This window comes from Elgaria multicarinata, chromosome 7, assembly GCF_023053635.1.
Source record: "Elgaria multicarinata webbii isolate HBS135686 ecotype San Diego chromosome 7, rElgMul1.1.pri, whole genome shotgun sequence".
Lineage (NCBI taxonomy): Eukaryota > Metazoa > Chordata > Lepidosauria > Squamata > Anguidae > Elgaria > Elgaria multicarinata.
Window position 1 is genome coordinate 102,435,193 of NC_086177.1, and position 27,655 is coordinate 102,462,847.

Below are 27,655 nucleotides of genomic sequence, written 5' to 3' on the forward strand. Positions count from 1 at the left end.
TGTGTAGGAGGGAGGGGGTGGGTTTTCTGGAAGAAAGATAAGTGGTGTGCTATTACAGTGACAGGAATTGCCAAGAAAGCTATTCACCTGCACTGCCCCATCCTGAGTGTTAGGAAAATGGGAAGGAAGAACGTGCATCTCGTGTTATTATACGGCTGTTAGCGTGCTAGGGCATACTCATCACAGCACATCACCAATAGGTCTTAATGACCTCCGTTTGATGTGAGAAAGAGGCAGCAAATTGGTAATGATGTATTTGCTTCTTTGAAAACTACTTCTGCAGGTGCTGAATTCCAATAGAATCACCATATGAAGATACAAGACAAGAGGTGGCTCTCCAAATAACTGGCCACCCTACTTATTTAATTTATATTTACATGTTTAACCTACTTTATCAACCCAACTGGGCCCTCATCCACTAGGCTTTCCTGTATTTTAAAATGGATGTTCCCTTCCTATCTTATTGTGAGCCACATCAGAGGCCCTTCACAGGGCCAAATAAATGGACGGAAGTGATTTAATCAATCAATCAATGTCTGTCTGCGTATAAAAGCTAGCTCCCAACATCCTGCCACTTTCGAGTACAGCAGTGGGGAACCTTACCCCAGGGGCCAAATCTACCCTCCCCCCCGGGGACAAAATCCACCCAACCAGGGATCCCCAGGAGGCCACACCCCTTCCCTGACCCCACACCCCTTCCCTCCAACCACTGATCATGTAGTGGTTTCTTAGCTTTTGTGAAGTTTTCCCCCCAATCTGAAAAGTTTGAAATGTTTCTCCCGAGGTTTTGTTACTGACAGCAAGAGCTGTAAGTTAAAATAGACTGGTTTTCAGGGGAATTTTGACCCTGCTTTTTTGCCGTTGGCCCACCTTCCACTCGCAAGCTGAATATGAGCCAACAGTGCGATATGGCAGCAGGAAAGGCAAATTATATTTTGGGCTGCATTAATAGAAGTATAGCTTCCAAATCACGTGAGGTACTGGTTCCTCTCTATTCAGCCCTGGTTAGGCCTCATCTAGAGTATTGCGTCCAGTTCTGGGCTCCACAATTCAAAGAAGGATGCAGACAAACTGGAGCGTGTTCAGAGGAGGGCAACCAGGATGATCAGGGGTCTGGAAACAAAGCCCCATGAAGAGAGACTGAAAGAACTGGGCATGTTTAGCCTGGAGAAGAGAAGATTGAGGGGAGACATGATAGCACTCTTCAAATACTTCAAAGGTTGTCACACAGAGGAGGGCCAGGATCTCTTCTCGATCCTCCCAGAGTGCAGGACACGGACTAATGGGCTCAAGTTAAAGAAAGCCAGATTCCAGCTGGACATCAGGAAAAGCAGCGCGATTAGAGCAGTGCGACAATGGAATCAGTTACCTAGGGAGGTTGTGGGCTCTCCCACACTAGAGGCATTCAAGAGGCAGCTGGACAACCATATGTCAGGGATGCTTTAGGGTGGATTCCTGCATTGAGCAGGGGGTTGGACTCGATGTCCTTGTAGGCCCCTTTCAACTCTGCTATTCTATGATTCTATGATTCTATGACCACTGGAATGTGGACTCCAAAATGTCCCCTCAAGTTGGAATTGGGCACTTGGGCTGAAGGAGGTTCAACACCCTTGGGTTATTTAAAGCACACACACATCTCTAGTGTCCCCAAGCGACTCCTTAATTATCTCCCATATAAATAAATGAGTTGCCAATCACACCAATGGGAAACATAAAGCTCTGCAATGGAATATACTACTGCTGTGAGGAAAAGACCTGTCCACAACTCTGACCCCAATTGTCCTTGTTTGTAGATTATGCAGAGATACACTGCACATACATATCTCTCTCTCTCTCTCTCAAACAGCCACAGCCACACAGCCACACATACAGAGAGAGAATGAGAACGAGAACGAGAAAGAAAGTGTGAGAGAGTATCACCATCTCTACATGTACACCTACTTGCCTACCATAATAATGGTATGGTGGTGGTGGGACCCAAATGCCCCCTTGAATTTCATGGTTCCATTTTGATCACAAAAGCAGGGGGCATTTTGCTGGGGTTTTGAGGGGAATTCAATCACCACCGTGTTCAAGGTGGCAGGAGGAGAGTTACCCCTATCCATCTTAAAAGCACCTAGATGGATCTCTTTTTAGCAGCAGTAGAATGGCCTTCTTTGCAACCCAGCTGCCATTTTCTTTCCCTGTGAATGCCCTGGATGAAGACACATTCTAGAGCATTGTGGGAACATAAGCAACTCAGGATAGGCTTTCTGGGAAAAACAAAATGACAGTTACTCTTGATTTTCCACCATCATCACCACCACCATGACCACCACCACCACCACCCACAACAGAATTCCACATAATCCTTGAAATGTAGCCAAAACCAAACAGCCAATTTCAAGGTGGATGAAGAGTCTTTGTCAGTTCAGCAGAGCCCTACTGAAGAAACCCATAAGTATCAAGGATGAGAGACAGCAGCAATGACACGGAGGCCAATGATTGTAGTGGTTCATTGGCAGAGCACATGCTTTGCATGAAGAAGGTCTGAGGTTTTGTGTGAAGTACTAGAGATTGGCTACCTGTGACTCCTTTAAGTGCCCTGCCATCGGCCTAGGCGCATATGATGTAGTCACCTGGAAATGTGCTATCTCAAAGCAGCTCAGGCAGTGCTTGTAGCTCAAGGTCGTGGCTAGGCCCTGCTAATTAGGATGAGTGATTACCTCTGGACCTAGTGGGAGAGTACAACTACTATCAGGGTAGGGTGAGCAGGGTGGGCCCTGGCCTAGGATTGGCTTGTGGGAATCTGCCCTGAGTTGCTATGGCTAGGGGATAAAAGGTTTGGTGGAAGATGCCCCTATGTCTCCCCTCTTCCTATCTCAAAGGATCATGAACTGGCATGGAGCCCTGGCTGAAGCTCTGTCCTGGGTTATCTAGATGATAGGCCAGGTAGTATTTAATTGTTTTACTTGGCAATATTGTATCAAAGGTTCTCTGTATTAGATTATGTAATCTTGGTGTTCTCCTTTCGATTTCTCTGTTTCCCTGTCCCTAATAAATGCTTATCTACCTCTAAGATTGGTGTGGCTTCTTTTGGGTAACTCTCGGTGCTAAGTCCAGTGCCTACTGGCCAAGGGGAGTGGCTGGTTGGCTCCTTGGAACATTTAGGTCTACCTTGCAGGGAGGACGCAAGTGTTCTGTGCCCTCCCTTCACATCGGTATTTATCATCTCCACTGATGCCCAGAGAAGGAGCCCAGAGTTGCTCCTTCTCTTCAAAGATGCAACCTGCTTGTCCATCCACCTCTCACTCTGGCCCAGACAATGGCCGTAGTGAGAAGGAAAAGCAGAAGAAGCCCCTGCCTACTTGCTCCCTGACTCTCTGCCTGCTAAGCAAGCAAGTGGGAGCCATGATGAAGAACAGGAGCAATAGCAGTTGCTGACAATGGGAGTGGAAAGATAGGCCCAGCAATGGAGGAGGTCCCCACTCATTAATATGTAACTGGTCCTGCCAGTGACAAAGATCAGGTGCTTGAGATCCTATGGAACTGGGTCTACTGTGAGTAGACAATACTGGGCTACACTGACAAATATTCTGCTCTGGTACCAAATATCTGCCAAATATTTCAGAGGCTTCTTATGTTACAGACAATCAGCCCTCTTTCTAGAACGCAAGGACTACCTACCTACAACAACACAAACCTAGGACAATAAAGTTGGAAAGAGAGGGTTTTAGGAGGTTCTGCTTCTACAGTCTAGCTCCAGGGAGATGGCAACTCACAGCCAGAAGCTCAGTGTGCTAACAGCAGTAAAAAGGAGAGAAGAAACAAAATGAATTACCTGATTGTTTTGATCATGCTGAGTCCCATTTCAACGCAGCAATGAGCATGGTCCTGGCGAGGTTCCGGGAGGCCGGACACACAGTAGTAGCAGTCTCCCAGGATCTTAATTCTAAGGCAATGATGTTCCTGTATCCAAAGAGAAAGGAAAGAATAAACAGCAGCAATGAGATTAGATGTACAAAAGCAGGATGGAGATGATGTGATGATCGCTAGAAGGGGGAAAACTGGAAAGCTCTTTCAGAGGCAAGTATATGTCTGAGGTGTGATGAACATTCCTGCTTTCCTGCTTCCAGAAAGAAATAGGCCCAGGGATATCCTGGAAAGAAGAACATCAAAAGGACTCCCAAGATCAGAACGTAGCAGACAGTGCTGCTGCGCTTACCGAATTACCCAAATCAGAAACCAATATGAGAAGTTTCCATAGAAACTATAATGAGAGGAGGGAGATATGTTTGTTGGGCAGGCTATGAGCTAACATTGAGAATGAAGAGTAGAGCAAAGACTTAGGAATGGAAAATTTCCAGGTTATATGGTACTGCATACATCCCTGCGTAGTGGAGATTGTACCTCTGCAGGGTCAGGTTTGTAGGGGACCTTGGCAAAGGTACCTCTGGTGGGCCCTTTATGATGATGGCAGGCTTCCTTGGTGGTGGCAGCAGTGAGCAGTGTTTTAAATCAATGCTGGGCGGCCATTTAAAGTTCCCAGAATGCTCCTAGTGTAGTGTTGCTCAAGGGCACTGTGGCAGTGGATGCTGGGGTCTCTGATTTCGGTGAGGCAGTGACTCCATTATGGGTTTATTTATTAAAACTTATATACCGCTCCCATAGCCAGGGGTCTCTGGGCGGTTTACAGAAATTCTAAAATTGAGGTAAAAACAAGTATACAAAATTTAAAACTCTAAAACACAGAACATAGACACATAAAGCATTAAAAACCGATTAAAAACTAAACATGTGGGTAATTAGGATGTGCCGCCATATGCCTGGGCAAAGAACCAGCAGTCAGAACCAGCTGGAAGTCTTGAAGGAGCTATCCATGGTGCTGAACCCTATCCCTGAAATAGATTCAGTGCTCTCTGGGAGGATGTGGAACTGCTTGCAGGCTTCCACCTGTTATTATTATTATTATTATTATTTATTTATTTATTTATTTATTTATTTATTTATTTATATAGCACCATCAATGTACATGGTGCTGTACAGAGTAAAACAGTAAATAGCGAGACCCTGCCGCATAGGCTTACATTCTAATAAAATCATAGTAAAGCAATAAGGAGGGGAAGAGAAAGCAAACAGGCACTGGGTAGGGTAAAACTAACAGTATAAAGTCAGAACAAAATCAAGTTTTAAAAGCGTGCTGCTTGTCCAGAGGGCCTCGGCACTGTGCGTCGTTGTACCAGTTTGAAAAGGGCCATCATGATTCCTCCATGGAGACATAGTTCGTCCAAATGGGACCAGTTCAAGAACTACTACTGTCTTTAAAAATGTGGTACAAGGGAATAGGGGCATTTTAGGGTTTTTTTTAACTTGTCTTCCTCCTCTTAAACTAACTATTACTCACTAGTATTGTTGTTGTTGTCAATTTCATTTATATACTGCCCCATAGTTGAAGCTCTCTGGCCAGTTTACAACAATAGTACAAACTTATGATGCCAATGACTCTTGGTTTCAAACTTGCAAAATTAATCTTCTGGCCATTATACAATCTGAGACGCATGCCTTGTCTACAAAGGTTGTGCTTCCATCACCTGTGATGTGGATTCCCTTACCGGGAACAATTTCATGAGAACAATGTGGACATGCTAGACTGCCGCAGGACCACCGCTAGCTCTCAACTCCAATAACCCTTTACAAGCCAAGGTAGACATCTTCTATTCTCTAGAAGTTTGTGGTGTGTTCTAGCTTAATTTTTATTTTTTGGTTCCGGTTCCTGGTTTGTCCTTTGGTCCTAACTTGCTCTAAAATCCTGACTACTGGCTTCATCCCTTGGGTTTTGGTTCCTGGCTCCCCATGGCTGACCCTTGACAAACTAGTTTAGACATGGAATAATTCTAAGTAGCATCTAGAACCTTATAATACTCACATCAGGCATATGAAGGTCAACTTGAACGTTTAGAAGAAGATTTCTTTGCCCATGGGTAAACATTAAAGAACCCAGGGAAGATTGACAGGTGAATTGGATCTTCCAATCAGGTATGATCATACGGGCTGAGGTATTCCTCTTCTACACCTTAGGACATGGTATGTCCAACACATACGTGCAGAGAGATGGCCCTTTGGTGCCTTCAAAAACCCATGGAGGTGGAATTAAAAGTGAGAACTAGGAGAGATTTCCAAACTTCTGCTCATAGAAATAATTATTTGGGGGAGAACTGGAGCCTGTGTTCATAGAGGATTCTCAACAGGGAGATTGCATGGAATTAGGGTATTAAAGGTATTATACCCTCAAGTGAGCAGTCTGGCTTTATTTCCTGGAGTATGGACTGGTTTGATCTTCTTGCAGTCCAAGGCACTCTCAGAATTTTCCTCCAACACCACAGTTCAAAAGCATCTATCTTCCTTCGCTCAGCTTTCCTTATGGTCCAGCTCTCGCAGCCGTAGGTTACTACGGGGAATACCATTGCTTTAACTACGCAGACCTTTGTTGCCAGTGTGGTGTCTCTGCTCTTAACTATTTTATCAAGATTTGTCATTGCTCTCCTCCCAAGAAGTAAACGTCTTCTGATTTCCTGGCTGCAGTCAGCGTCTGCAGTTATCTTTGCGCCCAGAAATACAAAGTCTGTCACTGCCTCCACGTTTTCTCCCTCTATTTGCCAGTTATCAATCAAGCTGGTTGCCATAATCTTGGTTTTTTTGAGGTTTAACTGCAACCCAGCTTTTGCACTTTCTTCTTTCACCTTTGTCATAAGGCTTACAAAAGTTAAAAACAGTAAACATTAAAAACAAATATACGAAGTTTAAAAACATAAAAAGCATAAAAACAAGTGTATCCTTATAAAAACAGCCATTCTGTTTTTCAATCTGGGCAATCCTTCTGCAAACCCCCACCCTTTCTCTATCAAGTTCTCACAGAGAGCTTCTCTGCCAAGGCCAAGACAAGCAGGTGGCTGTGGGGAGAAGGGCAACTCCCCATCCCTGCTCTGAGAATGCTGACAGAGATCATCTCACACCAATCCTGACATTCCAGTGGCCGAACAGGCCCAAAGCCTTCCAGACTACTTCCAATTAAATCTTAGCTAAAAAGTACAAGACCCGACAGCAAAGCCGAAACTATCCCTGAAACATGTCCTGCTTGTGGGTTTGTGGTCGGCAGCTGGTTGGCCGCTGTGTGAACAGAGTGCTGGACTAGATGGACCCTTGGTCCGATCCAACAGGGCTCTGGATTTATCTCTAGATGTGGTGATGGCTGCCATTTTGGACATGTTTAAAAGGGAGGGAGACAAATTCATGGAGGGTATTTATTTATTTATTTATTACATTTTTATACCGCCCAATAGCCGAAGCTCTCTGGGCGGTTCACAAAAATTAAAACCATCATAAAACAACCAGCAAGTTAAAAACACAAATACAAAATACAATATAAAAAGCACAACCAGGATAAAACCACGCAGCAAAATTGATATAAGGTTAAAATACAGAGTTAAAACAGTATAATTTAAATTTAAGTTAAAATTAAGTGTTAAAATACTGAGTGAATAAAAAGGTCTTCAGCTGGCGACGAAAGGAGTACAGTGTAGGCGCCAGGCGGACCTCTCTGGGGAGCTCGTTCCACAACCGGGGTGCCACAGCGGAGAAGGCCCTCCTCCTAGTAGCCACCTGCCTCACTTCCTTTGGCAGGGGCTCACGGAGAAGGGCCCCTGTAGATGATCTTAAGGTCCGGGTAGGTACATACAGGAGGAGGCGTTCCTTCAAATAACCTGGCCCCAAACCGTTTAGGGCTTTGAATGTCAATACCAGCACTTTGAATCGGGCCCGGACCTGGACTGGCAGCCAATGAAGTTGTAAAAGGACTGGCGTAATGTGATCTCACCGGCCAGTCCCTGTTAGTAAACAGGCTGCCCTGTTTTGTACCAGCTGAAGCTTCCGGACCGTTTTCAAAGGCAGCCCCACATATAACGCGTTGCAGTAATCTAAACGAGAGGTTATCAGAGCATGGATAACTGTAGCTAGGCTATCACTGTCCAGATAAGGGAGCAGTTGGTATATCAGCCTAAGCTGATAAAGGGTGCTCTTTGCCATTGAGTTCACCTGTGCCTCAAGTGACAGTTCTGGATCCAAGAGCACCCCCAAACTACGGACCCGATCCTTTAGGGAGAGTGCAACCCCGTCCAGGACAGGGCAAACATTACCTGGCTGGACAGATGAACCACCCACTAACAGTACCTCCATCTTGTCTGGATTGAGTCTCAGTTTTTTAGCCCTCATCCAGTCCATTACCGTGCCCAGGCACTGGTTCAGAACAGCCACTGCCTCACCTGGGTTTGATGAAAAGGAAAGGTAGAGCTGGGTATCATCCGCATATTGATGACACCTCAGTCCACATCTCCGGATAACCTCCCCCAGCGGCTTCATGTATATGTTAAACAGCATAGGGGATAAAATAGAGCCCTGTGGAACCCCATGGCTTAGGAAACACGGCACAGAGCAATAATCCCCCAGCACCACCTTCTGGAATCGGCCATCCAAGTAGGAGCGGAACCACTGCAACGCAGTACCTCCAACTCCCAGCTCAGACAACCTATCCAGAAGGATACCGTGGTCGATGGTATCGAAGGCCGCTGAGAGGTCCAGGAGAACCAACAGGGTCGCACTCCCCCTGTCTCTCTCCCGACAGAGGTCATCCCACAGGGCGACCAAGGCAGTTTCCGTTCCAAAACCAGGCCTGAAACCCGATTGAAATGGATCTAGATAATCCGTTTCATTCAAGAGTGCCTGGAGTTGTCCTGCAACCACCCGCTCAAGCACCTTGCCCAGGAAAGGCTATGCACGGCTATTAGTCATGATGGCTAAAATGCCCTGGAATACCAGTTGTTGCAAAACATCTGAGGCCTTAGCTAGACCTAAGTTTTATCCCGGAATCGTCCCGGGGTCATCCCTGTTCATGTAAATGACACACAGGATATCCCGGGAGCAGGCAGGGACAACCCCAGGACGACCCCAGGATAAACCTTAGGTCTACCTAAGGCCTCTGTGTGCTATTGTGCTCAGGTGCTCCTTGTGTGCAGCCATCTGATTGACCACTGCTGGAACAGAATGCTGGACAAGGGTTTTGCTCTGTTCCAGCACGGCTTCTCTTATGTTCTAATGATATATGACAAAGTCCCTGTGAAAGATTTATGCTTAAGCTTATTTTTTTAAATAAATAAATAAATAAATAAATAAATAAAAATAAATAAAATAAAAATAGACCATGGTGACTGAAAGCATGCATGAAAAATTGCTATGAAAGAAAGTCAAAGAAATGAGCTGCTCAAATGTCTATCCAGTGAAAAACACCCAAAAGAAACTTCATTAAGGTTTGATTTTTTATGGGGTTTTTTTGGTTTTTGTTTTGGCTTCCTTAGGCAGGAAAATGATGGATTGCATTTCCTAGGATCCGTGCCGTGTTATCAATTTCACCCACACTTCTAGCAAAACCGATATGCCGAGTGCCTAGCAGAAGCTTGGAGCGTGCTAATTCATCTCAGTTTGGAAACTTGGCTTCAGAAACAGATGGGGAAAGAGGAATGCACAATCCGGGAGAGGCGAGCTGTTTAATCACGCCTCCAGAAGGCGAAGAGTTGTGGAGGCACTTGGGTATTCCGTGGTTTTGTGCAAGTGGGACACGAGAGCACGATGGGATTCCAGGCTCAGGATTCAGAACCCTGGACACTTTGGCTTTACTTCTTCTAGCCCTTAGGATCCTGAACATGCATGAACAATGCCTGCTTGAAAGCCAAGGGAGGAGGTTGTGTGACTGAATAATATGTCCAGTGGCCAGTAAGAGGAGAGAAGGACACTTTAGTGCTTGCATAACTCTTTGCTTTTCTCCATGGCTTGCAGAATAAATCCTGTCAGTGAGAGGGCCCGTTCAGAGGACACCTTAACCATGGCTTTAACCATGGTGGTTAAGCCAGAAAGCCAGGCTGTGTTCAGAAGATACCTTAAACTATGGCTTTAACCATGGTGAATAAGGCCTTTTGCGTTCTTCACCATGATTAAAGCCATGGTTTAAGCTGTCTTCTGAACACAGCTTGGCTTTCTGGCTTAACCACCATGGGCAAAGCCATGGTTTAAGGTGTCTTCTGAATGGGTCTGTAATGTTGTTGACCTGATCTTTCTTTGCTGGTCATATTGCTGGTTAATAGGTGAGAATGGTTGGATGATGTTTTGTTCATTGATGCTAATGGTTATTTATTTATATCATTTTTATACCGCCCAATAGCTGAAGCTCTCTGACCAGTTCACAAATACTGGGTGTTTAGGGACATTCTCCTGATAGGTGGGGGGACTGCTCTGTGTTTTTAAATGAGATACCCAGGGCCAGGGCCAGACTATTTTGCGCCCTAGGCAAGGTGAACTACTTGCACCTCCCCCCCGCAAAAAATAAGAAGGGTTTCTGAACTATTATATTTTCCTTTTATTGAGTTTTTTCTTAAAACATCTAATTTGTATAAAACTGTGACCCTAAGACTACCTCAGGCTGTGAGGAGCTGCTTTTGTGTCTTTTTGCTCAGCATTCCCAGTATAATCACGCCCTTATCACACACGCCCAAATCTGTCCAAGTCTGAGAAAGAGACCCAATCGCTCCTTTGGATCATCCTGCATTAGCAATGTAATTATTTGACCTCTGTTTGCTTTGTTCAGTAAGACTTGAGCGCCTGGATTTAGGAGACGGGCACGATCACCCATTCATACCGATTGAGTTGACAAGTTTTCGGCCTTACAAGGAAGTAAAATGTCTACGTGTGTGGGTTGCATTTTGGAGGGTGTGGGTGTCTGTTTTTGGCTCGTGAGAAACTGTTCTTTCAGATTTAGCCCTATTGAAAGCAGGATGGGTTTGAAGGAAATCCACGGAAACAAATAGGTAAACTTTGGGCATGGATCGGACTTCGCGTCATTAAAAAAGAAAGAAAAATAAAACCTGAGCGAACCCAGAACATTAACATTCAGTTTACTACAACCTGTCTAAAGGAGGCAGATTGTAGAAGGCAAAACCAGAGCAAAATCCCAGTTGAAAAAGGCCATTGTTGGTGTGTCTGTGGTGCAACACTAAGACTGCAATCCTACACTTAACTGGGAAGTCCCATTGAACACAATAGGACTTCCTTCTGAGTATGCTTTAGGGTGGATTCCTGCATGGAGCATGGGGTTGGACTCGATGGCCTTGTATTCTATGATTCTATGATTCTATGAACATGTAAACACATACGCTGTGAAAAACAAACAAACCAATAACCCTCAATCTTGACTAGATCAGCTACATTTTGACAATGCAATCCAATACCTGCTTACTTGGAAGGAAGCCCCATTGAAGACAATAGAGCTTAGCTCTAGGCAAGTGTGCCAAGCGTTGCAGCCAGTAGCAAGCAAACCTATTCTTTCTTCGCACCTAGAAGCTTAGGAGTGGATGGGTGTTGTTTTTACTTAATTGGGGAAATAAATATCCTTTGCTAGTGCTAGGCGACTTGTGTGTTTGTGTGTGTGTGTGTGTGTGGGTGACATTGACAACATCATCTTGATCACATACCCAGCTGCTGTAATCTGCTTTTCAAACAGAAAACGAAGTTGGAGGGTGATTTTGGCTTTTGCTCATCGAAGCCATTGGAAAAGTAGTTATTTGCAGCTGCTCTGTGCCAACTCTTTGGAAAGGTATTGCAGGAAAGTGCTTCGGACTACTTGAGCCAGGCTCTGCAATCTCCTTCCCGAGACACGGTCTCAGTAACTTCAGTTTCTAAGGAGTGGCTGCGGGGGATGGGAGAGGAAGGCGGGAAGGCTCGGACAATGCAAGAGCAAGTCGTGGGGAGGGGGGGGGAGGGAGAAATGGAAGCAACAACTTCAACACGAAGCTGAATGTCCCTCTCTGGTTTTGCAAATATATGCCAGGTGGTTCTACATGGCTCCCTTCCCTGGCTGCTGCATGAAATCCCAAGGAGGCGAAGAAGAACGGAGTCCTATTGCCATTGATTGGTCTGGTCTGATTAACTGGGGGTGGGCTGAGGCATTGAGTATTTAAAGTAACCTCCTTCACTTTCGTCAGATGCAAATTGAGGAGGGGGGGAGTCCTGTTGCATTGTTACTAAACATTCTCTGGAATGGAAAGGGAGGCGAACGGTGCAATCCTATGCACATCTACTCAGAAGTAAGAGCCACTGAAGCAAACGGGGCTTACTCCCACGAAAGTGTGCCTAGGTCTGTTGCTGTTGCTGCTCTTCACGCACTTCTGCACTCCTTCCACCAAGGCTTTGCCTAGAGTGGCTTTGGAGGGTGGCTCTAGGGCGCGGAAGTCTGAGAACATATACTCCGTGGAGCTGCCTGCCCCTCCCTTCCCTTGTAGGCTTTGCTTCAGCTGGGGAGGCGCCATCTGGCCCGCCCAGCTGACTCCTAGAATCGGGCGGCACACAGCCCCATGCTGCCTGCCAGCAGCCCAGCTCCTCCGTCACAAAAAGGAGGCTGCCCGGCCTGTCCTTCATGTAGCCAACGCGCGCGCGCTCATGCCCCGGGGCCCCTCTTAGCCTGACGCTCTAGGCCGCCTCCTGACTGGCCTCAATGGTAGCACCAGCCCTGGAGATACCCATCAGAGATTGGACAAGGAAATGCCCTTCCAGTTGAGTGGAGGGGGCAGAGGTTTGGGTGTGAGGAATAGCATTTTGGCACCTGGCAGTTTGGAAGAGACAGATCGGCACACAAATGGAGTTGGCTGAAAACCCGGTGCCAGGCATAGCCTTCTCTCCCTCATCCCCAAGATTTATGATCAGGCAGAACAAAAACATTAGCGAAGCTTCTGCTGTTCCATGGACTGACATTTAAAGAGCTTGTTTCTTTGGTTCCGTATTGTACCAATTTGTTTGGCTCTCGTTCCGGTTACCATGTGTGCTGTTAGAGGCCACGAAAGCTTCTCAGGTCTGATGGAGAGAGTAGATGGGAGGACTGTTTTATAACCACAGAGGAACTAGATGCATAGATAAACTAAGTGAACATTCATTTCGGTAGTTGTTGGAGATAATTGCCCTGACAAGGCAGTAAGTTTGTGAATGTCATCATTGGCTCTATACAGAAAAAGAACACAAGTATTTCTCTGCGCAAGTTGTCATGCAATTAAGCCAATTGCATATGGTCTGGCAATGCGAAGACATATTCATTTATACTGCTGTCCATGATTTTGAATTGAAGCATACGGCGTGCACGTGCACATGTTTTCTGAAATAGACATTCAGATCTATAGGCTATCAGTACTTCCTAACGGGGAACAGGATACACAATTGCTGTGCATGAGATGTACATCATCAAATCAAACCTCCTGAGCAAAACAAACAAACAACTTATATATTCACTATTCCTGATAAGTGTCCAAACCTGTGATGGCAGCAAGCAGAAAGGTGGAAATATTCATTAAAAGGAGAAGGGGGCAGGATTTGCCCATCATTGAATCTTTTAAATACATTTGATTGCAATGTGAATATACTGAAGTCCTGATAATGGCACACCCATACCAAAAGCTGGTTCAGAAACCATCAGCAGGAATCGTTGAAATACCATATGCTTGTTCCTCTTTGACCACAAGATTTTGCTATGGGTTAGTGTAAAGATGTCAGAAGAATCCATCGGGGGGTGAGTGGAGCTCGCCAGACGTTCATAAACTCACCCTCCGGACTTTGGTTCATTTCCCAAATCAGGGCAGTTTGCAAATTTTCCATGCTTTTTTTTTTAAAAAAATGCATAAATAAAAAAATTGCACAAATCGCAACTACAATTTGTGTAAATTGCATAAATTATGTAAATTGCAATCAAAATTTGCACAAATTTCTATTTGCACAAATAATAAAAAAAACTGGATAAAGTTCCTATATGTTGGGATTCTTGGGAAAAAACATGACCCAGCTTACGAATGCAAGCTGAGTTGGGGGCAGCACAAAATTCTGCCGAGCCCCCAAAGAGCCAGATTTCCTGGCGAAAGACATCCCTACACCAGTGTTATTGCAAGCACATGACTCACAAAGTACAAGGACTGTCTAGAATTATGCTGCAAAGGAGGGGGTGTTGAACCTCTTTCAGCCTGAGGACAGCATTCAAAGTTGGAGGGGCTTTCCAGGAGGCCACATTCCAGCAAGAGGGGGCACGGTAGAGAGGCAAGAGGCGAGGGCCAAAAGCACACAACTCACCAGTGTGTTTTAGCTGAAAGCTCTTATTGCCAGTAACTAAGCTTTAGGAGAGGCAGATACAACTTTTAGAATGGAGAAACAATGTGCAAAAGTCAGGAAACGATGAAATCTCCCAAATTTGCATCTATATTTGAAAGTGCACCTTTCTGGAAATGTGCCCTTCCCGAAATGTGCATTTGCTCAAATCCACCCAAAATGTGCATTTTTTTTACACCTTAGCCTATAGGGGGGGGAATGCACATTTTTGGTTGGGAAAAACCTGAAATGAGCTTTTTTTTCTGATTAAAAATTGCACATTTTCTATGATCGGGGTGGGTGGGAAAGAAAAGATGCCCGCATTCAGCAATGCAAATAAGAGAAATAAGTAAGGAAGAATATGAAGAACCTCAATGAACTTGGACATTGCAGGTTCACCAATGACTATAGACTTGCATAATAGGTGACCCACCAAGCCAAATGCATACTATTTTTGCCTGCCTGAGAGTGCAGCATCAGGGATGTTGTCAAGCACCTGAGCTGGTGGACTGCATTCAGCAAATCTGATCTGATACAACAAATGGTCCTTGTTCCATCACAGGCCACAGCTAGACCTAAGGTTTATCCTGGGATCATCCAGGGTTCGCCCCTGCCTGAGCACTGGATCCCCTGTGTGTCACCTAGATGAACAGGTTTGACCCCTGGACCATCCAGGGATAAACCTTAGGTCTAGCTATGGCCACAATGTCCCACCTTCTCATTTGAAATGCTGAAAACCAGTAGGCAACTTGAGTAGACTCACATGTGCTAGACGATCAAATCTGGCGAAGAGTTCGTTCAGCATCCGGACCAGTTCTTGGGCTGATAGCGTTGTAGACAGGTTTGTGAACCCTTTCACATCTGCAAAAAGAATGCTGAACACAGAATGGAAAAGAAAATTAGTATCGTTGCAGCTGGTCATCACACCAAAGAATAGAAACACTAATACTAAGTATAGGGTGACCATATGGAAAGAAGGACAGGGCTCTTGTATCTTTAACAATTGTATAGAAAAGGGAATTTTGGCCGGTGTCATTTGTATGCATGCAGCACCTGTTGAAATTCCCTCATCATCACAACAGTTAAACCTGCAGGAGCTATACTAGAGTGACCAGATACAAAAGAGGGCAGGGTTCCTGCAGCTTTAACTCCTGTGATGAAGAAGAAATTTCACTGGGTGCTGCATACATACAAATGACACCTGCTGGAATTCCCTTTCCATTGCCAATCCGACAGAAAAAAGAAGAAGAAAAGGTGTGCAGGGGAGAAGTTTGTTAAACCACTGGAAGGATTCTATATAGGGCTGACGAGTTGCATGGATTAACATCCCTCACAAATTATGCAGGACTAATGGAAGGAGGCTCCATGGTCATAAGCAACTTCCTAAAGGCAAGATTTGAGTTTGCAGCTTCTGTTTGCTCATACAAGGGGCTAACTAGGGGCACAGCTAGACCTACCGGCGGAGGTGGAGGATCTCACAATATGATGATCGTGAGATCCTCCCCCTTAGTCTACACGCATTGTGTGATGTCCCAGGAGGATGGAGGATGTTGTGGCCACCATTTTTTCCCCAATTGAAGACAAGCACAGGAGCACTCCTTCAAAAATATATTTAAAAAAACAAACAAAACAAAATTACACCTCGTGCTCCCACCACCACCAATGGGCACAGAGCTCCTGAAGAGCTCCGTGCCCCAAGCCCGGTTCCCAGCTCCTCGCGTTTACTCGAGAGGAGCCGAGAAGAAACTGGGATGGCTGCCCACACATCCCATGGTCTCAGGACGATCCCGAGACTGTGAGAAAAGCCGGGATTAAAGAGAGGGATCCTGGGGAAAGAGAGGGATCATCTCTTCCTGCCCCCGAGATCCCCTGTGTTTCATGTGGATGCACAGGTATGATCCCAGGATATCGCCCCATCTAGACATGCCCTAGGTTTCATGATGTACCACCACATTCCTTCCCTTCAGATACTCAGATGCTTGGGTCCTTCACTCCCCTGGCTACTTTTCTTAAGTGGACACTGGCCAAAAGGGAATAGAGATCAGTTTCCCACCTCCTGAAGGGTGCTGTCCAAGATGGTTGCTTGAACAGTCCTATGTCGTACAGCAGACACTGCCTGCACCAGAAAGATTATGGCTTAAGCCTAATCATGTTTACATGGAAGCCAGCTCTGTTAATCCCAATGGGCCTTACTTCAAAGCAAGTATGCTTGAGTTGGCAGCCACCATGGACTGCAGTGAGAATGGGTGGCATCGTTGTTTTGCATGAATAAAACTCTTCCATTTGCAAGCGGAAACAGAATGTCCGTGGTGAGCAAGAAGGCACTGGGATGGTCTGATAAATTAGTGGAGAGGAGGAAACTGTGAAATGTTCTACTGGCTAAAAAAAGGGGGGGGGGAATCGCAACACAACTTTTGACATTCCAAAGCAGTGATTAATGAACTGATCAAAAGGCGGCACACGGAGGGGCCCATCTGACATCTATCGGAGGACGGGATAATTAAAACGAGAAAAGGCCAGGACGTTCCCTCACCTGACATTTTCATAGCGGTGGATATAGATCTTGTGGAACTGATGCTGCAAATGCTCGTCCTCCACATTGGTCATGTCATTAATCATTTCAAGCACTACAAATCGAGGTAACACCGACAGCACCAGTCGCTCCTGAAACACAAACAAGAGATTGGAGAGGCGGCGGTGACTGGAACGGATGACCCGACGCATCCTTTGCGGGAAAACAATGACAGCAAGAAAAGACCCTGAGCTCCCGTCTCCTTCCACCAGAGTGCTGGATTTTTAGGGCCGAGACAAAACCATCGATAAGGGGTCCTTGGGGTTACCCTTCCATCTTTAGAGGCACTTTTAACACTTCTCTTGAATAGCACTTCAAATCCTTTTTTCACAAAACACTGTTTGATAAGACGCTTCAATGGGACTTTAAAAGGAGATACTGAATATTTAGAGGCTTCCCAAACCAGACCAATAGAATAGTGATGAGTGAAACACATCCCACCTCCCAGTTTGCACAGAAAACCATTTGTTTGGGGGTGGGTTTTTTGCTTTGTTTGTTGTTTAGCTTTTCTGCGGAATGCTTGGGAACATCCTCAGACGGCTATTTCAAGTGTTTGCAGGAATACAAATGGGTGAAATGCAGAATTCCACATCCTTGCTGATTCCCTTCACCTTTCTTTTGAGGGTTTACTACCACGAGGCTCATGAGGCCACTTCGAAAAAGGATAATGCTTGGAAAAATAACACTTGGGAAATGTTTTCCTGCCAAAGACCAAGGCGCTTGTGATTTGAAAACGATAAGCCCATCATTCCCATCGGGAAGGGATGCGCTGCTCCTCTTGCGTTTCTTGCAGCCATATCGCAATATGAGCCAACAGAGCGATCTGGCTGCAAGAAAGGCCAATGCTATTTTGGGCTGCATTAATAGAAGTATAGCTTCCAAATCGCGTGAGGTACTAGTTCCTCTCTATTCGGCCCTGGTTAGGCCTTGTCTAGAGTATTGCGTCCAGTTCTGGGCGCCACAATTCAAGAAGGATGCAGACAAGCTGGAGCCTGTTCAGAGGAGAGCAACCAGGATGATCAGGGAGCCCTATGAAGAGAGACTGAAAGTTTAGCCTGGAGAAGAGAAGATTGAGGGGAGGCATGATAGCACTCCTCAAATACTTGAAAGGTTGTCACACAGAGGAGGGCCAGGATCTCTTCTCGATCATCCCAGAGTGTAGGACACAGACTAAACGGGCTGAACTTACAGGAAGCCAGATTCCAGCTGGACATCAGGAAAAACTTCCTGACTGTTAGAGCAGTATGACAATGGAACCAGTTACCTAGGGAGGTTGTGGGCTGTCCCGCACTAGAGGCATTCAAGAGGCAGCTGGACAACCATCTGTCAGGGATGCTTTAGGGTGGATTCCTGCCTTGAGCAGGGGGTTGGACTCGATGGCCTTATAGGCCACTTTCATCTCCACTATTCTATGATTCTATGACTCTTACCCTGCAAAGGAGAAGCCCAGAGAGCTTCAGCTATTGGGTGCTATAGAAATGCAATAAATAAATAAATAAATAAATAAATAAAAATAAGCCCTGCAAGTCACCTTCTGCATGGTAAGACACTTAGGGTAGCCAAATACCCTAATTCCCAGATGACAGTCCTCTGTTTGAAGAGCTATGGGAGGTGCAGCCCTCTGTTTGAAGGTGTCCCCTATTTGAAGGGCTGTCCTGTTTAGATATAATGAACCATAAGAAGGGAGAGTAGGCAGAGGCCTTGAAATTGCCCCTACACAGTTAGCACCTGGACAGCAGAAAGAGCAGGTAGGTATCGGGGCCACCTGGTCAAAGTCTTCCCCACTATGGTGTATTATATTTCTATTTAAATTGTAATTACTATTTCTAAACTTACATCTATAAATATAAATTAGCATGTGCCAAGGCTATGCAAATTGGCATTCTCTTTTGCCCTATTTTTGGTGATGCATTTCCTCTTTTAGGGGTGGGGGACTTTGCCTGTGTCTCAAAATGCAGGGCAGCATAATAAAATATATGGCTCAGCCAAAGTCAGGCTAAATGCAACACACACACACACCCTTGCACCTAGGCTGCTCAGAACATTCACTCTGTGCCCAAGAATTGGTTCTAAAGTTCGGCTTTTGATTCTCTTATCCACAGCGGGATCCCAGTGACGACCACAGCGGATCAAAGCATTTTGTCAGCAACCACTAAGTTGTCCCTTGAGTCTCGTTTCAGGGACTCATCTTAAGTCTTTCCACTCTATCATTTTAAAAATGATAAATAAATAAACAATAACATATGAGAAATGGGTGAGGAGGCCTGGGCTACTCCTTTATTGCTGTGGGGAAAGAACTGGAACCATCTATCACGTAAGCATTTTGGTTTATGGACTCCACCCACCCATCCACCTGCCCCTTAGGAGTCTACTCTGGCATGTTATCCTTTCAGCCAATAATATTTGGGTTCTTAGATGTGCATAATGAGAACCCAGGAGAAATCCTGAATTTCAGAATTGCTTCCCTAAGCAACGATGAATTCTGTAGTGCAAAAGACATATACTCGTTTTGGAATATGCTATTGCACAAGTCAGGAACCTCAGGCCTGGGGCCAAATCTGGCCATCCCGAGGTCACAATCCAGCTCTACAGGGTTCCCCAGATAGCCACACCCCATTCCCAAGGCCCCACCCCTTTGCTTCAACCACCAATTGTTTGGAGAATTTCCCAACTTTTGTGCAGCCCCCCCCCTTTCTAAAAGATCAAAATGCCTTCCCTAAGTTACTGGCAGTAAGAGCTTTAAGCTGCAACACGCTGGTATCGTTTCTGTTTGGGCCACACCTCCTTTTGCCTTTGACTCCGCCCACCACTGGAATGCTCACCCCTGAAAGATTTCCTGAAATCGAATATGGCCTGTGGGATGAAAGAGGTTCCCTCCCTGCTGCTGTGCTATTGGGTCATTTAAAGAACCCTGCACTTACTTATTAACCAATACGATCCCATTGTTATAGCAACTATTTATTTTGCAGCTTTGTTCAATAAATACGTGAACAAGAATGTTGGAAACTGATTAATTTCAATCAATGATCTAAATTGGCATTCTTTTTCCTGCGTGATGTTACGTTCCAAATTGTTTTGATGCTTTTGACTGGGAAGTGCTTTGATTGCTCCTTTGACCCTGAAAGGTGGTATAACGATACCCAGATACATAGAAATAAATTTAAATTCTGACGTTAAACAGTAATGTAAATTGCCTTTGTTTAAATCCAGCCATCCTGTGGCAACACATGCATAAGACTGGGCTGATAAACAGTTTTAACCTCCTTTGTGCCTTGCAACAACCTTAGAAGAAAACCGAAGTATCCTGTCTATGATATGGGGATGGTGCTATTTCTCTCTATCTCCTTGGCAGCTGCATCAGAATCTGTTCCAGATCACCAATGGGGCTCTGGACTTAAAAGCTCACAAAGAAATGATTAAATACATTAGGATGAGTGAAAGAGGGATGTGATGGCTCTTTTAATCTGCTTATCACCAAATTTCAGTGGGTGCTTTGAGGAACAGGATGAGAGGAGCTCCGGGAATGCCTTACGTTAGCCAAAAATCAGACAGTCCTTGGTGGTGGAGGAGAAGGAGGTAAAGGACATATAAGAGTTGGATCTACTTGCCCCACGCAATATAGGATAAATTAATATATCACCCTGGAATAGAATCAGAAAATATAAAGTGGAAGAAGAAGTATTTTGAAATTGACCAAGTTTGAGACAGGGATTGGGAGGGATTGTGGATTAATACTGATGTGTTTTTCTTTGGTGTTTTTTTCTGTATCTTTTTTGAAAACTCAATAAAATATATTTTATAAAGCTTCTTCTTCTTTTAAAACACACACACACACACACACACACACACACACCATTTATTTTTACCTTTGAAAATTCAGTGATTGGGTGGAAGAAGAATATTTTTTTAAAACCTATGCTTATCAACAATGAATCTTGTTGATAGCTTCATCACACCAGTGTTATACTGTGCAATCACTGCGAATGGCGTGCAAAGGACTCTGAAGTTTTCCAGTTTATAATCTGCTTTGGCTGTGAAGTAGTCCCATGCATCCTGCTTTAATTGTGCTTCTTAGCCAAAAGAACCAACCTATTTTACTACCCCTTTAGGAGCGAATCTTTTGTTGTTCTCCGAGTGGCCACTGGGGGCACAGGAGGATGATTTGGTTAAAGTACAAATTAAACAAATGCTTACATCTGCGTAAGTTTTAAAAATAAAGACATCAAAATTGGTACAGTAATAAATATTAAGGAGGGCTTTAAGCATACCAAACTTGAATTGTATTGGGTCATCCGTTGATTTTTTAAATGATTTTTTACATTTCTCCCCATAAACCCTTTTCCTGGTATGCAAAGGATCTTAGGGACGCCACCGTCCCGGGGTGTGATTTAGCTAACAACAACAATGACAGCTTTACGTTATGGGGATAATTCTAGGAAACGGGTACGTGGGATGAAGCCCACAGTCAAAGAAACTGATGTTGAAAACTGTCATCTCTTATTTCCAACATGGTCCTTGTAGGGAAGGATTGAAATTACACATTTAAGAAGAAAAGGGATGAAACAGCAGTACTGTGTGCTATGAAAACATCATACTAAGAGTAAACAGGGGAAAGGAATATTACTTTTTTCATGTCAGGCAGTATTTTTGCCCCTTGACTAGTCTGTATACATCAGAAGAAAATGCCAACATTATCTGTAAATCAATAACGCAGAAAATATGTATGCTATGCATACTTTTTCACATGGTGCATATGAGGATTACATTGAAGGATGACTCTATCACACTTATTGTAAGTGCCAGGGCTTGCTTGCTTATTTTTATTTATTTACAACATTTATATACCGCTCCATATCTAGTTGGACTCGCAGGGGGTTGGACTCGATGGCCTTGTAGGCCCCTTCCAACTCTGCTATTCTATGATTCTATGATTCTAGTTGTAAACTGCCCAGAGAGCTTAGGCTGTTGGGCAGTATAAATAGGTAATAAATAAATAAATAGATTCCAGAGTGGTGAACAATAAGCCATAAAAAGAATAAAACACAATATTAAGAGTCTGAGTTTGAATCCCTATGTATTCAACCATGTTAAGAGTTGAATTAGGGTTGCCACCACTTTTTTTCTGGCAGGTGCCTCAGCTTATTACCTACATTGCAGGCAGGTACAACATGCCCCCCTATGTAATGGGTATAGCCATACCTATTGAATTTGGCTGGTGCAAAGAAATGAGAATTTTGTTGTGGTTTATTTTTTTCATAAGAATTTAGCCAAATTTGCAGATTTCTTCATAAATGGGATGGATAGAACTTGAGTTTATTTGTTTTTTTAAAAAATAAAATGTGGGAAAAAGTGAAACTGACACATTGAACCACCCATCCCTAGTTGTTAGTTATTTGATCCCACCTCCCACCCCCGGTATTTGTTTTATGCCCAGGGAGAGATGGTTATGGGATTTCCTGCATCAGGTGTCAAAATCATTTGGCTACTCTTGGGCCAGATCTACACTACTGCTTTAAAGTGCTTTATAACAGTTTTATAGCACTTTAAAGCAGTTAACACACTTTATAAATGTTATAAAGTGCTTTAAAGCAGTAGTGTAGATATGGCCTAGGGCTTGTGAGGGCCACATTTGCTATTCTGCCCCAGGCAACGAAACATGTGGGTTAGCCCTGCCTTGTGAAAATCACTCCTCCAAACCGGAGATCCTTGAAGAGAAGGTTGAATATTAACAACGATAACCGAATAAGTATGATAATCCCCTTTTAGCACTTTATTTTTTTACTCCTACACCTCTCACTGTGAAGTCCACTTCATATTCTCCTCTTAGCACATTTGGCTCCTGACTTAAGTTCTTAAGTACACGCCAGTTTGGAGGCTCCAGAGAAAGAAACCACTTTGCACATGACTATCAAGGTTCGCTTTGCTCTTTCCAGCAAACTTTGCCTAGAAAAGTAGAGACTCAATTATCTTTGTCTCACTAGGTCAATGCTTATTATCCACCTTGGTCCTTTGAGGGGAGGTGGGGGGGAGAATTAAACTCCCTGTTCTATGCCTGATTGACAGAATAGAAATAGCTTTATGTGGTCCTGCATTTTAGCTCAAAGTGACATGACTCACACTCTTATATCTGGAGGTCTTTAGTTCAATGAATGGTTGTGGCAGCTGCCAAGCATATAAAAGAATGTTCAGAAGGCAGTATCTAACTCCTCAGAAACCTATTGTCCTTTAGGTTATCTTAAAAAAAGAAAAGAAGAAGAAGAAGCATCTTGTACAGCAGTAATCAAACTTCCTACATTCACAGAACTCTTCCTGCATTTTTTTTTTCCTGCGAGGAACCCCCTGGACATCCTCATGGGCATCTTCTCAGGTCCAACCTGCATTTTAACCTTAGCTGCATTGTTCTGCCCTTGAGGGCAGAGATGCTTTCCCCACAACTTGCCCCATTTATGTCAGCAGCCCAGCATGGCAGTGTAGGGGTGCTTCAACCATTCCTCTCCCTCGATGCTTAGTGTGACTATGAACGCCTCGCCAAAAATACAATGTGCAACAGCAAAAAGGGGGATAAAAGAGGGAACATATTGGCATGATATTGGCATTTACAAATTTATATACTTAGCGCTATATAGTAATTTAAATAGAGATTCAGTATATCTCAGCAAGTGGGGGGACTGTGATCTCTGGATGTTACAACAGCTGGGATTGTTTAGCTTGGAAAAAAGGAGGCGAAGGGTGAACAAGATGATTCATGGTGTGGAGAATTTTTCTCCTAGCCCATAATACTAGAACCTGGGGTCATCCCATGAAGCTGATTGGTGGGAGATTCAGGACAGATTTATATTTATTTATTAATTTATTTATTACCTTTATATACCGTCCCATAGCGGAAGCTCTCTGGGCGGTTTACAAAAGGTAAAACCAGTGAACGTTAAAAAGTATACAAAATTTAAAACCATCAAAAACATAAAAACAGCAGTATAAAAACAACGGTATCCATTTAAAAACAACAGTTCTGGGGTCCGTTAAAAACAAAGAAACTTAGCATTGTCAAATGCTGTTAAATGCCTGGGAGAATAGAAAAGTCTTGACCCGGCACAGAAAAGATAACAATGTTGGCGCCAGGCGAGCCTCATCAGGGAGATCATTCCATAATTGGGGGGCCACCACTGAAAAGGCCCTCTTCTTCACACAGTGCGTAGTTAAATTATGGAATCCATTACCACAAGATGTGGTGATGGGCACCAATTTGGGTGGCATTAAAAGGCAGTTGGATAGATTCCTGGAGGAGAAGGCTATCAATGGCTACTAGCCCTGATGGTTATGTGCTACGTCCAGGATCTGAGGCAGTAAGCCTGTGTGCACCAGTTGCTGGGGAACATGTGTGGGAAGGGGCTGCTGCACTCATGTCCTGCTTGTGAGTTCCTGGTCAACAGCTGTTTGGCCATTGTGTGGATAGAGTGCTGAACTAGAAGAACCCTTGGTCTGATCCAGCATGGCACTTCTTACGACGGGCAACTTGGAGGCTTTTGGTTCTCCCTTCTGATGGTCCCTTATCTTTAAACTAGACAGCTGTTCAAACAGAGGACATCTTCAAATAGAGGCTGTCCAACAACACTTCAAATAGTGGACTGTCCTTTGTAAAGAAGGTCAACTGGCTACCCACCTCTGTGGTACGCAGTGTGGACGAAGGAGCCCTACACCTACAATTAGTATTGTCAAAAATTGTGCTATTCATTTCAATCGGCACTTCTATGGCAATCAAATTGTAGGTGTGGGCTCCCCCAGTCTACACTGGTACCACAGCTGCAGGAAAAGGATTAAAGCTCCTTTCTCTACACTAGGGTCCCAATCTGGATTAGGGCCCCTGTATCAAAGCACTGGCAAATTGTAAAAGAAAACCCCTGCACTCAACGCCAAGAACTACATAGCCCTCATTCTAGGAAATGTCCTGGGCTATGCTCAGAGTGGGATGGGATGGGACAAGAGCCATCCCGCTTCTTTTAAGGCAGACATAAAAAACAATAGCCATCCCACTTCTTTGTAATGGCCATAGTTCATAGAATCATAGAATCATAGAATAGCAGAGTTGGAAGGGGCCTACAAGGCCATTGAATCCAAACCCCTGCTCAGTGCAGGACTCCACTTCAAAGCATCCCTAACAGATGGTTGTCCAGCTGCCTCTTGAATGCCTCGAGTGTGAGAGGGCCCACAACCTCCCTAGCTAATTGGTTCAATTGTCATACTGCTCTAACAGTCAGAAAGTTTTTCCTGATGTCCAGCCGGAATTTGGTTTCCTGTAACTTCAGCCCATTATGTCCTTCACTCTGGGAGGATTGATAAGAGATCCTGGCCCTCCTCTGTGTGACAACCTTTCAAGTATTTGAACATTGCTATTATGTCTCCCCTCAATCTTCTCTTCTCCAGACTAAACATGCCCAGTTCTTTCAGTCTCTTTTCATAGAGCTTTGTTTCCAGACCCCTGATCATCCTCATTGCCCTCCTCTGAACCCCCTCCAGCTTGTCTGCATCCTTCTTGAAGTGTGGAGCCCAGAACTGGATGCAATACTCAAGATGAGGCCTAACCAGTGCTGAATAGAGGAAAACCAGTACCTCATGTGATTTGGAAGCTATACTTCTGTGAGTGCAGCCCAAATTCAATCCATCGAATTTCTTTGAAACCCTCCCAATTCAATTCCCCTCTCACTTGAAATAATGGCCATAGGATGTACTATGGCCATCTCTGTTTCATCCATAGGTTTTGTAAATCTGGGGTGGGTGGGTTCCATCCAACTAAAACAATGGCAAATCTTTGGACATGACTCACTGTTATGATCTCCAGTTTTCAGTTGCTTGTGTATTTTGACACGGATCTGATTTTTGTCCTCCCACATATCCAAAAGAGTTTTCATATTATCAGGAACTGCACTGAGATGAGTTCAAACCCTCTTAAAAATGCCTTTCCTGTTTTCCCTGGCTTGATTAAAATGAAGAAATGTGAGAGCTTGATAAATATTGCAAAGGAGATAAGCATTTTCCCCTCTATGCTTCAACCATTTTTATTGAGCGACTACTTCATTATAGTCTACAGAAAATATGAGGGCGTTGGGGAGGGAATGAGATTTTTTCCAGACAATCAGGAGGGATAAGGTAGTGCCATATAGTCTTTCTATGCTAATAGCACTATAGGGCAAGGCTCTTATCAAGGGGTTAGAGAAGGTTTCAGTATCTGGGGCATTTCAGCTCAGGAAAAAGGTGAGTAAGTGGGGACATGATAAAGCTGAATAAACTGTGCATGGTGTAGAGCAGGGGTCTTCAGCTGGTGGGTCACGACCCAGAAGTGGATCGTGAGATCAGTCCACATGGGTCACAGCAAAGCTGTTGACACCATGTTGGGCAATTGTGAAAGTGGGTCCCAAGCTGCCAATTTGGAATCCAAGGTGGGCCTCGGGTTTGGACCAGTTGAAGACCACTGATGTAGAGGAAGTGAATTTGATGATTTTCACTACAGAACTGAGAGTGAATCCTGGTACTTGAGTTCCATCAGCAGAGGTGCAGCTAGGCCTGGACCTTGAGGCCAAAGCCTAGGGCCAACAGCCCAGCTCCCCCAACCCCATATGACTGCTCAGAAAGAAGCAGGTAATGAGGGAATCAAAACAAACCCCCATTTTAGTCATGAACGTCATTGTCAAATCGCTACCCAAAAAAAATGTGGCCAGAGAAGTTAACAATGAACAGCTTTCTCTTCTTTTTTTGGCTATGATTTAGATGAGTTTAAAGGGCAAAATTGTACATGTTCTATTTTGGTTAGTTTTAGATCAAGGTTGGCAAACATACCAGGAGTTTAGAAACTACTGTAAAACCTGGGGCAGAGTTCACAGCGGGAAGGAGAAATGCTAACTGCATGCTTATACTGTATTTTGTATTTGTGCTTTTAACATGTTGGTTGTTTTATTATTTTAATTTTTGTGAACTGCCCAGAGAGTTTCGGCTATTGGGCGGTATAAAAATGTAATTAATTAATTAATTAATTAATTAATTAATTAAAATGGAAGTAATACACATGGCGATCTAAAGCCACCTCTGCCCCCGCCCCTAATGAGACCATGGCCCTTTCTACACCAAAGGGCGTAAAGGGAGGGAGGGGGAAGGACTTACCTGCTTCCGCGATCCTCCCTGGTTGTCGAAATGGAAGAATGACGTCCCGGAAGGAAAGAGGGACGTCGTGCCTGTCGCACCCGCCATTTATTTATTTTTAAAGAGGCAGGAGCTGGGAGCGCAATTGCGCTCCAGTGTAACGTGAGTAAAAAAACCAAAAAGCCCTGAACCAGCTCCTCCCCCGACCCTCCTCATGGAGCGGCTCCTTCCCTCTGCTGAACCCCTACTTGTGGTGAGGAGGGATGAAGCCAAGATGGGTGCCCCCACCACCTGCAGGTCCTCAGGATCATCCTGGGACAGCGGGTAAAATTGGATTAACTGAAGTCTTGGTTATCCCGGAAAAATGGAGGTGTCATCTCTGCCTGCTGCCAGGATCCCCTGTGTGTCATTTGGATGCACAGGGGTGACCCAGGGAAAAATCCATGGTGTAGAAAGGGCCCAGGGACTAAAACAGGGTAGGCAACATGCAACCCATGGGCTGCCTGTAGGCACCCCACTAACCCTGTTGCTTCTCGCAACCCGTATTTTTTCTTTTAACAACAACAACAACAACAAAGACAGAAAAAGTCATGAACGTCAGTGACAAATTGCAACAAAAAAAGTGGCTATAGGGTTTGGTGGGAGGCCTGCCCTATCATATCAGCAGAATCAACTAAGAGGCTATGGGGTTTGGTGGGAGCCCTGCCCTATCATATCAGCAGAATGCCAGATACAATGCCACCATGACAGATA

General features: G+C 44.6%; 1 protein-coding gene across 1 annotated transcript in view; it reads right to left on the reverse strand.

The window, feature by feature from the left end:
• ADCY8 (adenylate cyclase 8) overlaps positions 1-27,655 on the reverse strand; it is a 135,131-nt gene that overhangs the window by 65,381 nt on the left and 42,095 nt on the right. Inside the window, exons 3-5 of the mRNA XM_063131148.1 lie at positions 16,733-16,863; positions 14,963-15,074; positions 3,821-3,948 (exon numbers count right to left, since the gene is read on the reverse strand). Of these exons, the coding sequence (XP_062987218.1) occupies positions 3,821-3,948; positions 14,963-15,074; positions 16,733-16,863 (371 nt within the window). The remainder of the gene's footprint in view (positions 1-3,820; positions 3,949-14,962; positions 15,075-16,732; positions 16,864-27,655) is intronic.